Below are 14399 nucleotides of genomic sequence, written 5' to 3'. Positions count from 1 at the left end.
AAAAATACTTATGATGTTTATATTGACCAATTAAAGAAATCACAGGGAAACCTAAAATTGGGTTCCCATTCACTATCCTCAAGTTTCCAGACATAAAAAGTAACACATTTATAATAAGCTTTATTACTCAGAAAACATGGACATGTCTCATTTCAAATATGAATAGAAAATTGGCATATAACAAATGAATTAATCATTAATATATAAAACACAGAATACTATGACTATTTTTAAAAAGAATTGTTTATTTACTGAACCTGGGGCATATTCGATATACAACCAATTTTAGATGTACACATTATAATTCAATTTTGAATTGTTTTCTCACACACAAAAAAATTTCCATGCAACAGTTGTCCTAAGGTAAAACAGTCACCTTAAACTGCTGCAGGTATTTTCACCCAAGGTTGAAAAACTTTATCCTGAACATGAAAACCTGTAACAAATTTAAATTAATTATATAAAACTCGTTACTTGTAGTTTTACCTTTGCAAAGATCAAAAAAAAAAAAGTACAAGTAACTAATATATATCAGTCACAACATAATCCTGGATCATCCCACACCAAAACCGGATGCTCCTTCAATTTTAAACCCATCCTCAGAGACCAAGAGAAAGTCATTTTGTTTCCTACAAAACAAAATTCACATGTGCCAAAAATAGACCCAAGAAAAACAAAAACAAAACCCCTAGTACCAACAGTGCTGTCAGCACCCTAATTAACAAGTGGCCAATGCCACTGTTCACAAATAAAATAGTGGCTGTATATCACTCACTGCCATGAAGCCTGAGAGGCTTTCATCTCATCCTCTGCAGTCAGAAACCCCAAGCATTCCCCTGAGGAGAACGCACACCTTGCGTGCCAGGGGCTGAGGAGGCCGGCTGGCGGAGGAGAACAGGCTACGTCAGCTGAAACCCCAGAGATTTGGCTTTAATAGACTTCTTATAAGGTTAGGCAGAAACCAAAAACTGGTTATTAGCTGCTTGTGTCATCAATTTAGTAAAGGTGAAGTCCTAAGGTTCAAAGTAAAAATTCAGGGGGAAAAATGTTGTTGGGTTATCTTTAAAGTAAAAACAAGAGAGACAAAGTATAAAAGAACCAACCTGGTAGCATGCTCCAAAGTCACAGAGCATTGCCATGAGGTGGGTAGAAAAGGTCAATATTCAGACTGTTGTTTCTCATAAGGACTAAAGACTAAACAAAATGACTCTTTAGTGACTTGAATAAGGGGGTCAAAAGTGTGCAGTCATTTTAGTAAAGTACTATCCTGAACAAACTGCATTCTATTGTGAAGACAAAAGAAGATACAATAAGGACTACAGGCCTACATCTGATTTATAGTGTTCAAGCTCTGGAAGGACCTGTATAAAGGAGACCAGATTCAAATAAGAAATTATGCCAATTAAATGTCAAATTTTCACTATCACTCTCCTAAAAAAGGTGTTTTTCCCCGTATCTATTAATCACAAAGAAACATAAATTGTGAATGTACAATTCATAAAATAAAAACATACAAACTAATGACATTATTATGACCAAAATGTTTGGTAAACAGTGAATTATGAGTTTCAGATCATCAGGAAAAGGCTTTTTATACAACCCTCCGGACTTCAAAAAATCTCTTCAGGTAGTAGATCTGTCCCAATGTCATGGCAACTAGAACAAGAGCTTCAAAGAAGGACCAAAGGACCACTCTGCTGTTTGTGTTGTCGTTGACTGTTGAGGACAAACAAACAAAATTTCAAAATTTAACAATAACAAAAACCCCACAGAGAATCAAAAATTATTCCCTAGTCTTACTCTGTGTGAAATATCTGCACTCTTTTCATAGTATTCTAAATACCATTGTCCCCAAGCAACTCAACATACTTAGAAGTAGATAATTTTAGATTTAAGTGGCACCTTCAAGATTCAGTGTATAGTCAAGCCCACTCTGCTTATGTATGGGGAACACAGAGGAAAAGTGAGTTGCTTCCAGCATTAAACCCAAACCAACATTCTTTCTCCCTCACGTTGAAAAGTCCCTACATTTTTTTAAGCTGAATCAGAAAATTGACTTTAAAACAAGAGATCATTTCAAGATCACAGAGTTACCCCCCAAAAAGCACTTCTTACCTAGTCAAAATGTATCAAAGTATCTTTTTTTTTTTTTTTTTACAGAGACAGTCAGAGAGAGGGATAGATAGGGACAGACAGACAAAAATGGAGAGAGATGAGGAGCATCAATTATCAGTTTTTCTTTGCAACATCTCCTTAGTTGTTCATTGATTGCTTTCTCATATGTGTCTTGACCGCAGGCCTTCAGCAGACTGAGTAACCCCTTGCTGAGCCAGCGACCTTGGGCTCAAACTGAAGAGCTTTTGCTCAAACCAGATGAGCCCGCACTCAAGCTGGCGACCTCGGGGTCTCGAACCTGGGTCCACTACATCCCACCTGGTCAAGCTCAAAGTATCTTTTTTTTTAAAAAAAAAAACACAAATATTTATTGAGCACCTATGTACTTGGCATTTGTTCGAGGTGGGGGAGAGTTCTCAATTTCACGGACCAATACTGACAATTACTACCAAACTGGAACAAGTCTCATGACTTATCACACTAATAAGGTAAGGACTTGATCCTTAAGGTAACAGTCATGACTGTATAATTTATTCTGCTCAATTTATATCACATTCTTTCAAGTTTCTGATCAAATTCTTCATAGCATTAACTTTTTTAAAATTACTAGGTAGTTTTCTGATTTTTCTGCAAATGGACAATATTAGAAACAATCACAATATAGTAACAACCAGTTGAGTATGTGCCATATTTTTACATTCATACTGTTTATAATAAGAGTAACTAAAATTTTTCTGCAAATGGACATTAGAAACAATCACAATATAGTAACAACCAGTTGAGTATGTGCCATATTTTTACATTCATACTGTTTATAATAAGAGTAACTAAAATTGTAACAGTTGCTGGATTAATAATCAGCCAAAAATAAGCAAAAAGCAATTAACATGATTCCAAAAGGATAACTTAGTTACTTTAAAAAAAAAGTGTTTGATTTTTCCCCCCCCAGAGTAAGAATAGGCACATGCCTAAGAACATCAACTAGAACTCTAAAAACCACCAACACAAAAATTTTAGTGCTAATTTCAGGGCATGAAGTTTACTTCTGTTGTAAACTTAGTAACCTATGACCAAGATTTTAAGCTTGTGTCTGAAAGGGCAAATACTTCAAATTAAGCAACCATGTAAAAAGTACTTCTCTCTCCCTTCATGTACAGAAAAGTACATCTTGAAGACTCAACTGAACACACAGAAGTGTAATAACACAGGAAAACACCCACCTAGAAAAGTGTGTGTGGGTAAGACACTGTCCTCATGCCCCTTACATAGTAACCTGATCTAGAAGCAACACAGTATTAGTAGATCACTAGGAAAAAAAGGTACAGAAAACAAACAGCACTGAAGGAAGTATTTCATTTAGAAACTAAAGTGAATGTCTACAATTCTACTTCTCTGAGAAAGGGCAGCTCCAGTCACATTAAGGCTGAAAGAGTAAGGCTGGATATTCCCAGCCTGGAAGACAGTGCTTTCTCTGGCTGTGTGCCCACGGACCTCCTAGACCTTGCAACTCGCCTGGTCTGCTCTAGTTAAATCTGCAAAGCAGTAAGAGTTCTGAGCCTTCAGACTTTGTTTGATGCCCTTCTCATCCCAGAACAGGCTGCACCCCCCCCACTCCGCCCCAGGAGCAAGGTGACCCACAGACAGGCCCCTGCCGGGTGAGGGAGAAGAGGTGGGGATTGGAATAGTGGCAAGGAGAAGGAATTCGGCTGTCAGAAGCACGAATGTGTGTCCACAGGGCCTGGTCCATCTCATGCCATACTCCACCCCCCAAAAAGCAAGACTGGGGAGCTCCTCCCATCCGTTCTGTTACTCATTACCCTCCCAAGGAGAGAGGAGTCCACACTCTAAGTCCTGGAGCATCCTTTCCCCTGGTGCCAAGAACAGATGTGAGGGGGAGGAAAGACAGACACCACAGCTTGAAGAAATCCACCTGTGCTTATCTCTGAGTCAGCTTCTTCCCCTGCCTTCCCCAAGAGTCCTGACCTAAGTTACTTTGTATTTACAGACATCCCATACACCTGGTGAGATCCGTCCCCAAGAACTACTTGCGGGATAAGAGACACTGAACCACAAGTATGGACCAGGATCTAAAATATGGTATCTAGGCCCTTGCTAGTTGGCTCAGCGGTAGAGCATCAGCCCAGCGTGTGGAAGTCCCAGGTTCTATTCCTGGTCAGGGCACACAGGAGAAGTGCTCATCTGCTTTTCCACCCTTTCCCCTCTCCTTTCTCTCTGTCTCTCTCTTTCTCTCCCGCAGCCAAGGCTCCACTGGAGCAAAGTTGGCCCCAGGCGCTGAGGATGGCTCCATGGCCTCCACCCCAGGCGCTAGAATAGCTCCAGTTGCAACAGAGCACCGCCCCCTAATGGACATGCCAGGTGGATCCCGGTCGGGAGCATGCGGGAGTCTGACTGCCTCCCCACTTCTAACTTCTAACTTCAGGGGAAAAAAAACAGTAATAAATAAAATAAATAAAATAAGGTACCTAGTCTGCATGTCAATACGGTACCCTCTTAAGTTTATATGCAGAAGCGTACCAGTTATGGCTATAACATTGTGCTAAAGAGGCTTTTTGCAAAATAATATGAGATTCCATAAATACATTGTCAGTTCCCAGTTTACAAATCTGGGAGCCCAAACTGGTCTTCACTTAGTGATTGCCTATGTTCATGTTTTTGAGCTATTTTAACTAGACTAATCCTTCTGTGTTTTTTTTTTATTTTATTTATTTATTTATTCATTATTAGAGATGAGAGAGAGGGGGAGAGAAAGAGACAGAGAGAGAGAGAGAAGAGAAAGAGAGAGAGAAGGAGGGAGGAGCTGGAAGCATCAACTCCCATATGTGCCTTAACCAGGCAAGCCCAGGTTTTTGAACCGGCGACCTCAGCATTTCCAGGTCGACGCTTTATCCACTGTGCCACCACAGGTCAGGCTAATTAATCCTTCTGTTTTAAGGAAATAAACCTTAATCTCAGCATATAACAGTAATCATACTAGCACAGAAATTTTAGGTATGGGATTAAAAACCAACGCAATAACCATTTTAGAATTGTTTTTTCTGTTTTAAGAGAACAATTACCTTACTCTTTAGCTGACTACATTTTAAAATACTCTTAATAGTGTGGGTGAATCACAACAGGATTTACTGGTTTAGAATGAATGTCCCAATAATAAACTGCTGTATTACAAGGCTCTACAAGCACGTCTACTCAAAAAATATCTTTGCACAGGTGCTTTTCTAAGTCAATGCCTTAGGTGACGTCTGCAAACCTTCCAAACGAGGGGCATGGAAGCCAGCTGTGGGTGAGGCCACCTCAGGGCTGCGGCCAGCAGACAAGGCCGCAGGGGTCATGCCCTCTTCCCCACTCACTTACTTGCTCTGTGTATCCTCTCCCGAACTTCCATGTATTCCTGTTCATGCTTCACGGCCGTCATTGCCACTGCTAGCTCGTTAATCATTTCTTCTAGCTTGTTCTGGTGAGCTGCAGGAGAAGTTAAAAATAGGTCAGCATACATTTGGAATCCCTTGTTGAAAAATACTCATAAAGCAATAAAAAATATTTCTCAGAAGACATACAAAAGCAGCTATTTTTAGAAATGGCTCAGGCACGCCTTTGGATAACTCATAATGATTCCCAAAGTATTTTCTAAAGTCTATTCCCAGCCCTGGCCGGTTGGCTCAGTGGTAGAGCGTCAGTCTGGCGTGCAGGAGTCCTGGGTTCAATTCCCGGCCAGGGCACACAGGAGAAGCGCCCATCTGCTTCTCCACCCCTCCCCCTCTCCTTCCTCTCTGTCTCTCTCTTCCCCTCCCACAACCAAGGCTCCATTGGAGCAAAGTTGGCTTGGACGCTGGGGGTGGCTCTATGGCCTCTGCCTCAGGCGCTAGATGGCTCTGGTTGCAACAGAGCAACGCCCCAGATGGGGAGAGCGTCGCCCCCTGGTGGGCATGCCGGGTGGATCCCGGTCGGGCGCATGCGGGAGTTTGTCTGACTGCCTCCCCGTTTCCAACTTCAGAAAAATCCAAAAAAATAAAAATAAATAAAATAAAAATAAAGTCCATTCCCAGTGGGAAAGTCTTCTGGGAGAGAAAATATACAATTTTTACTAACTAAAGGAAAAACAACCCTAAGAAATTTCTTCTACTGAACTGTTACTAAACAATGTTCACTATACTGACTGCTTTCCAGAGAGGCGAAAAAAACCTGAGGGGACAAAGAGAGCGCAAAGATATCAAACAAAATCCCTAATAACACCCTAGTAATAATCTACAAATATTTAAACTAAAATCAAAATGTAGCCATCGAACTTTAAATGTGAACTGAGAAGCAGCATCAGACATGAAGACCTTCTTGGGAGAATCCATGGCAGCTCAAACGTTCCTCTACGAGAGTCAAAGCAGTGACTCTACTACAGTCACTGCAGTGTGAGCAGCAGGCACTACAAGTGAAAAGAAGCTCTCAGCTGCACAGGGCTTAAAACCAGGTCTTCTCTGTGGCCAGAAATGAATTCAAGGTGAACTAACAGTTCTGGAGAATGAGTGGATGCTTCTCGGTTGTACTAGATTATGAGAATAAAGAAACAGGTAGGAAAAACATATACCACAAGGGAAGACTTCCACTGAAGGGTCTCTTTATCAATGCCCAAGATAGGGCTTCATCTATTAATCCAAATCAGGGGTCCCCAAACTTTTTACACAGGGAGCCAGTTCACTGTCCCTCATTCTGTTGGAAGGCCGGACTATAAAAAAAACTATGAACAAATCCCTATGCACACTGCACATATCTTACTTTAAAGTAAAAAAACAAAACAGGAACAAATACAATATTTAAAATAAAGAACAAGTAAATTTAAATCAACAAACTGACCAGTATTTCAATGGGAACTATGGGCCTACTTTTGGCTAATGAGATGGTCACTGTCCGGTTCCATATTTGTCACTGCTAGCCGTAACAAGTGACATGACACGCTTCCGGAGCCGTGAGGCGTGCGTCCAGCATCACCGGAAGTAGTACTGTACGTGAGCAATGCCCCGCTTTGCGGCACCGCCAGAGATAGTACTCTAGGAGCACAGGATGCGAATGACCTCTCACTGACCACCAATGAAAGAGGTGCCCCTTCCGGAAGTACAGGGGGACTGGATAAATAGCCTCAGGGGGCCGCATGCAGCCCGCAGGCGTAGTTTGGGAACCCTTGCTCCAAACTGACACCGACAATCCTAAATTTCTTGAGAGACACCAAGAGGCCTACCATTCTAAGGTAGCTGAACTGGAATCTGAAAACCCTCACCAGCTTCACTCTGGAAGCCACATGCACTCCACGGTACCTTTAGAGCACGGTTTCTCAGAGGCAGCACTGTTGACATTTTGGACCAGATAATTCTTTGTTGTGGGGAGCTACTCCATGCATTGAAGAATCACCCACCAAGCCATGAGAGTCAAAAACATCTTGGCCTGGCAGTGGACAGAACATTGACCTAAATAAAATATTGAGGTCGCCGGTTCAAAAGTCCAGGCTTGCCTTGTCAAGGCACAGATGAGAGATGATGCTTCCTGCTCCTCCCTCCTCTCTCTCTCTCTCTCTCTCTTTCTCCCCTCTCTAAAAATGATTAAAATTTTAAAAAATAATTTTAAAAGTCTCTTTTTTTTAGAGAGAGAGAGAGAGACAGTGGGAGGCAGGGGGGCAGGAGCGGGAAGCACCAACTAGTAGTAATTGCTTCTCACATGTGCCTTGACCGAGCAAGCCTGAGGTTTCAAACTGGCGACCTCAGCATTCTAGGTCGGCACTTTATCCACTGCGCCACCAGAGGTCAGGAAATAAAAAGGTCTCCTGATATGGCCAATCGTCCCTTGGGAGGCAACAAGCATCCTGATTCGAGAGCCATTGCTTTAGAGGAAGGCTTGATTTGACAGCTGCCATTCACTGACATTAACAAGCAAAAGCAAGAATTTTAAATACTGTGTTAAGGATTATTTAAGAATAAGTCAATATTCACATTCATCAGCCAAGATTCTAACTACTTAGAAAGGACTAATTTCCAGAAAATGAACAAACCCAAAGCCCTTCAAGCTTCCAATTCTACTTGAAAATTAGCCGAGCCCTATACCGTCAATGGCCCTGAGAAGCAAGCACAGGAATTACTAAGTAGTGTAATTCTCTAAATTCTAGATTTTAAAACCTTACACTTCCTTTCCTTTAGGATGTAAATACTCTAATTGCTCAATACCTATAACAAATGTCATCACGTTAATAATGTAAAATGTGTTGAACTGCTACTTTCCAAAAACCCTAAATGCACTGTGACAACGCCCCCCCCCCCAAAAAAAGTCCTAATGTGCTGGCTCCTGTAACCGATTTATCCAGAAGAATCAATTCAGGGTTCAGAGCTGGCCAACTGAGGAATAAAAACTAATCTAACTGCAATGTATGGCTGAAACTTTGTCACCCCTTCCAGACACGTTCCTATATTGCATTTCACATCCAAACAAGTTTCAAGTTAGAAAACTTGAATAATCATTAAAACAAGCATACAAAAGACTTCCTTCAAAGTCAATAGAATCATTTACTATATCAGCTATGTTTAATTAAAACTTTTAGCCTGACCAGGCGGTGGCGCAGTGGATAGAGCGTCGGACTGGGATGCGGAAGTACCCAGGTTCGAGACTCCGAGGTCGCGCGCGGGCTCATCTGGCTTGAGCAAAGAGCTCGCCAGCTTGGACCCAAGGTCTGCTGAAGGCCCACGGTCAAGGCATATGTGAGAAAGCAATCAATGAACAACTAAGAAGTCGCAATGCGCAACGAGAAACTGATGATTGATGCTTCTCATCTCTCTCTGTTCCTGTCTGTCTGTCCCTGTCTATCTCTGCCTCTGTAAAAAAAAAAACAACTTTTACTTGTCCAGGTATAGCTGAATATTTCCATCCTTCAGCATTCATTTAAAAAAAACAAAGTACGCCTGACCTGTGGTGACACAGTGGCTAAAGCATCAACCTAGAAACCTGAGGTCCCCAATTTGAAACCCCCAGGCTTGTCTGGTCAAGACATATATGGGAGTTGATGCTTCCTGCTCCTCCCCCCTCCTCTCTTTCTCTACCCCCTCTCTAAAATGAATTTTTAAAAAAGTATGAGTGTACCACTAAAAAGTCAATAGCTGTGTTCTGTGTTCCTAGTGATACTAATTTAAAATGATCTAGGCTTGTGTGTGGTCTCTCTTGCTCAGGAGGAGGAAGAGGAAGAAGATAGAGGGAGAGGGGAAGAGGAGAAAAGGATGGGGGGAGTGAGAGAGGAGAGGGCAAGAGAGGTAGAAAGAAAGGGAGAGGGGGAGAGAGAGAGGGAGAGAGGAAGGAAAAGGAGGAAGAAGGAGGGAGGAGGGGGAAGGTGAGGGAGGAAGAGAGAAAGAGTTTTGGAAAAGGAGGGGGAAGGAGAGAGAAGGAGGGGAGGGAGAGAGAGAAAGGGAAGGAGAGAAAAGGAGAGAAAGGGAGGGAGGGGGCATAAGTGGGCATGCACATGCCCTCAAGGTGAGTACCTTTGCTCTCTCTTTCTCCTCATCTCCAAGAGCCCTTCTTCTACCTCTGTAACTTGTTCCTTGAGCCCTCGCAACCCAGCTGGTCTCACTTTTTCTACCTCTGTGACTTTCTAAATAAACTTTCACTTGTATTTGGAAAACAAATAAATGAAGTTAAATAAAACTTTAAAAATTAAATGACCTAGGCCCTGGCCGGTTGGCTCAGTGGTAGAGCGTCGGCCTCGCATGTGGAAGTCCCAGGTTCGATTCCCAGCCAGGGCACACAGGAGAGGCGCCCATCTGCCTCTCCACCCCTCCCCCTCTCCTTCCTCTCTGTCTCTCTCTTCCCCTCCCACAGCTGAGGCTCCATTGGAGCAAAGATGGCCCGGGCACTGGGGATGGCTCCTTGGCCTCTGCCCCAGGCGCTGGAGTGGCTCTGGTCTCAAGAGAGCAACGCCCCAGAGGGGCAGAACATCGCCCCCTGGTGGGCAGAGCGTCGCCCCCTGGTGGGCAGAGCGTCGCCCCCTGGTGGGCGTGCTGGGTGGATCCTGGTCGGGCGCATGTGGGAGTCTGTCTGACTGTCTCTCCCCGTTACCAGCTTCAGGAAAAAAAAAAAAAAAAATTTAAATGACCTAACCTGTATCTCTAATTAGGTATAGGGTGGTATTTTTTAAAGTAAGACAAAAACACTCTCATGCCAACAAACTGAGGTTAGACAGAAGGAAAGCAGAAATTAGGTAAATAGCAAACAAAAATGTACAAAAGACAGGATGCTGTCAGAAAGTAGTCCACATACCATCCCAGGTGTCTCCACCACCTAGAGAAAAGTGCAAGATATAAACACAAAAAGAAAACAAAAACTTTAGCTAAAATACTCATGTATACAAATGAGCAAATAAAGATGCATATGCTAGGATTTCCAAATTAAGAGAAAAACCTTGGTCGCATGTAACCTATGTGCTTACAGGAGCACAGAGTGACTAGGCTGCCAAAGGGGCCGCTGTACAGAACTAAAATATAAACATCAACTTCCAGAAACTTCTTTTTGCTAATTAGGAGATCTGGATGAAAAGTATATTTCATAAAAGGTTTTTGATTTTAAAGACAATAGGTGAAAAACATGAGGCAAAAGGAGAAAAAAAGAGTACATAAACTTAGAATAAGAAATCTAAATAAAGATTCCACTCAGATGAGAAAAATGTACAGAATTAACAATCACTCTTGGAGTGTGATATAAATCTTCCGAATGTTTGCCTCACCTTCTGTTTCCATGTCTTGTCCTTTTGGGGCCTCCCCAATGTCAATGGTGAACATCACTATCTTTGGAGTCATGGTGGACATCCTGTTGCTAAAACAAAACTTGTATGTTCCGTCCATGTGGGCAGCAAATGTGTACTTCCCGCTGGACTCCCGGTCTCCTTTATAAATTCCTTTATTATCAGGTCCTGTAATCTGGAGACAGGAGAGAAATGCATGAGATACCACAAAAGATTTCAAATCATGAACTTCATAAAATGACATCTACTGTCAGTAGGATATTCACCAAGAAAATATAGTTTTCACTTAGCTCCAAATAAGCAGTAACAGTAACCTCTTGGGCTCCCATTTATACAACACTCTCTAAGTACCTTTCAACTCTTACTACATTTTTCTTACTTGTTCAAATTAAATGTAAACCTCTCAAACACAAAAACTGCACCTTACACTCTGTCTCCAAGTGGCCTAATACCTCCAACAAACATGCAAACACGGAGCCATTAACATAAAAGCGAGAAACCTCTTTAAAAGAATTTTGAGCCATGGCCGGACAGCAAGGTTGGTTGCTCGGTTAGAGCATCTTCCCCAAACGCAGAGGTTGCCTGTTCCATCCCTGGTCAGAGAACATACAGGTATATATGTTCCTGTCTTTCCTTCTCCTCCCTTCCCTTCTCTAAAATAATAGAAACATTTTTTAAAAGAGTTTTGAGCAAGGTGCAGTTCTACGTCTTCCTGAGTGAGTGCTGCCAACCAGTGAAGGGATCTGCTGTATGAGATGCCTGAAGGGAAGGGACCAGACGGGCAATGACGGGACCCACGATGCTCTCATCCCGACCTGTTGAACGTCAGCTGTCAGGCTTGGCTCAGGGCAGTCCCTCTGATAAAGCCCCCCCCCTCCACCTCCACTTGTAAAAGCCGGACACCAGAGTCACCGATCCCTAAGGTCGCAGCTAATTTTAACAGGCACAGCCTCCCATTATCATCCCCTCATTCCTGGACGTCCCTTGTGTTGCGTAATGTGTGCTCAACTCTGTTTTAATGTTCACTATCCAAGCGAAAATCCTCAAACCCGGCCTGACCTGTGGTGGCACAGTGGATAAAGCATCGACCTGGAAATGCTGAGGTCGCCGGTTCGAAACCCTGGGCTTGCCTGGTCAAGGCACATATGGGAGTTGATGCTTCCAGCTCCTCCCCCCTTCTCTCTCTCCTCTCTCTCCCTCTCTGTCTCTCTCCTCTCTAAAAATGAATAAATAAAACAAAAAAAAAACAAAATTAAAAAAAAATTAAAAAAAAAAAAAAGAAAATCCTCAAACCCAACCAATCATGCCAAAGGGTAAATTTGAATATTAATTCCATGTAACGCTTCGCCACCCAAAAAAAGTAAGAGGTGAATCACTCCTTTGGTTTAAAATAAAAAGAGAGAGGTTGGAGGAAGTTTTAGGGACTGCTTGTCTCTTAATTTCCCGTTTTCTCCAGATACTTCACTGCAATCACTACTCCTAACGTGCATGACCTTTATCCTGGTTAGAGACCGCTCCTCGGTATGTCTGGGGTGGGGTGGGGTGGGGGTCTGCGTATAAACAGGTGAAGCACTCGGGCCGTTTCCGGGGAAATGAAGGACAAAAAATCACAGCGCGAACCGTCAGCCCGGCGTTCCTCCAAAACTTTCGGTTGACTTTTCCAAAAGTTTGCGCGCTACGTTCCAGCCCGAGTCCGTAACCCGGCGGCGCGAGGCGCGGGGCCGAGGCCGGAACCCCGCACAGCCGCGAGCGAGAAGCGCCTTCCGGACCGGAGCTGACACGCGGCGCCAGGTCCCGGGAGGCCCCCGCCTTCCCAGCTGTCAATCACCCCCATGCACTAAGCAACTGCCGCGCATCCCGGGGGTCGCCGGGGCCCGAGCTCTTATTAGGGGGTCGCCCGCCGTCGCCGCGGTGGCTGGAGCCCCTCCCAGGACTCAGACAAGCGGCCTCCACGTCCCGCGCTCTCCGCGCGGGCACCGCCAACCCCCCAGCAGCCGCGCCACCCCGCCTAGGTCGCGGGCAGCACGCCCGCACCTCCACGTCGATGTCCAGGAAGCCGCCCTCGGCCACCTCGAAGATGAGGCCCATCTTGGTGCCCGAGGTGACCCGCTCGAAGAAGCACTCCTCGGCGTGCGCGTCGATGCTGACAAAGTAGCCCGAGGCCGTGGCCAGCAGGGCGGCCAGGAGCACCAGCAGCTCAGCGAGCGTCACCATGGTGGGGCTGAAGCCGAAGCCAGGACCGGGATTGCGGCCTCCAAAGCCGCCGTCGCCGCCGCCACCACTGCTTCCACAGCCGCCGCCGCCTCGGCTCCGCCTGTTCCGGCTGCGCCACCCGTGGGGGCTGATGCGGGCGCCGTGGATTGGTGGGCGCCGGCAGCTGCCACGTAACGGACGCACGGCGGCCGGCGAGGGACACGGCGGCTCCGCGCAGCCCCGGTCCTGGACGGTGGCTTCGAAGGGCCAGAAAACGTCGGCCCCCACCTCCGTCCCCATTCGCGCTCAGCCTGAAGTTCACGTGGGCCACGTGAGAAAGCGACTGTATATTGAGAAACCGCCCCTGCCCGGTTGCAGTACCCTTTGGGATTGTTCGGAAAGATAAAGATTTAAAGACGGCAATGGGAGCGGAAGAAATGGGAGATGGGGGCTGAAACCAAGGGCTTCGAGGTTTTATATTGACCTCCCTTCACCCCGCAAAAATCGACCGAGAAAGGATGGAGGCGGATACGTACAGACTGAGAGGAGGCACGAGGGAACCTCCTGGGATGCTGGAATTGTTGTTCATCGTCACCTAAATAAAGGGTACATGAGTGTTTCCTTTTTTTAAAAAAAAAAGAATGTAGATTTACGACGAATGCAAGTTATTTTACTCTTTAAAAAAACTTAAATTTGTCCAAACCCGCTAAAATTAGAATCCTCTCAGTCCCTCAGTCTCGCTGCCACACCATATCCCCTGAACTCTTGCCAGCTGCTAAAACAATTTTTCCCCCGCCCTCTGCTTCCTGACAGACTCCTACTTATCCCTCAAAATCCAACTCCCCTGTCTCCTCGTCTTTTCTCTGAAATGTTCCTGCCAAGTGTTAGCCCAGGGGTCGGGAACCTATGGCTGGCGAGCCAGATGTGGCTCTTTTGATGGTTGCATCTGGCTCGCAGACAAATATTTAATAAAAATAATAATAACGTTAAAAATATAAAACATTCTCATGTATTACAATCCATTCCTTTTCTACCGCTCATGTTCATGGTTGCGAGTGGCTGGAGCCAATCACAGCTGTCCTCCGGGAAAACACCAAATTTTTATTGGATAATGCGTAATGTACAGGGGTTGTTGTACGGCTCTCATGGGAATTACATTTTAAAATATGTGGCGTAATGGCTCAGCCAAAAAGGTTCCCGACCCTTGTGTTAACCCCTTCCTCTGTGCTTAGAACGCAGATTTGTGCCTCCTAGGTTATAGTTATTTACCAGTCTGCATCCCTCATGAAGCACCATGTATCTGCTGTGCTCTTTT

The 14399-nt window shown here is 44.6% G+C and overlaps 1 protein-coding gene and 1 non-coding gene across 3 annotated transcripts; one reads left to right on the top strand and one right to left on the bottom strand.

Annotated features, from left to right (window-relative positions):
* Positions 1-225: 225 nt before the first annotated feature.
* TMED2 (transmembrane p24 trafficking protein 2) lies at positions 226-13221 on the bottom strand. 2 transcript variants are annotated; one of them, XM_066260745.1, is made up of 5 exons: positions 12926-13221; positions 10874-11066; positions 10411-10431; positions 5488-5595; positions 226-1716 (listed from the first exon to the last, which is right to left on the bottom strand). In XM_066260745.1, exons 1-5 carry the CDS (start codon positions 13103-13105, stop codon positions 1592-1594), a joined length of 627 nt encoding a protein of 208 aa, XP_066116842.1. In that variant the 5' UTR covers positions 13106-13221; the 3' UTR covers positions 226-1591. The 2 variants fall into 2 exon arrangements, with proteins under 2 accessions (XP_066116842.1, XP_066116843.1); XM_066260746.1 differs by lacking the exon at positions 10411-10431 and having other exon boundaries at positions 12926-13217.
* On the top strand, positions 9821-9896 carry TRNAA-CGC (transfer RNA alanine (anticodon CGC)). The gene has a single exon. It is a non-coding gene; the product is annotated as a tRNA-Ala (tRNA).
* Positions 13222-14399: the final 1178 nt, after the last annotated feature.

The sequence above is a fragment of the Saccopteryx bilineata genome, chromosome 2 (genome assembly GCF_036850765.1).
Source record: "Saccopteryx bilineata isolate mSacBil1 chromosome 2, mSacBil1_pri_phased_curated, whole genome shotgun sequence".
Classification (NCBI taxonomy): domain Eukaryota; kingdom Metazoa; phylum Chordata; class Mammalia; order Chiroptera; family Emballonuridae; genus Saccopteryx; species Saccopteryx bilineata.
Note: the sequence above shows the minus strand (reverse complement) of the source record. Positions and strands in the feature narration are given on the sequence as shown.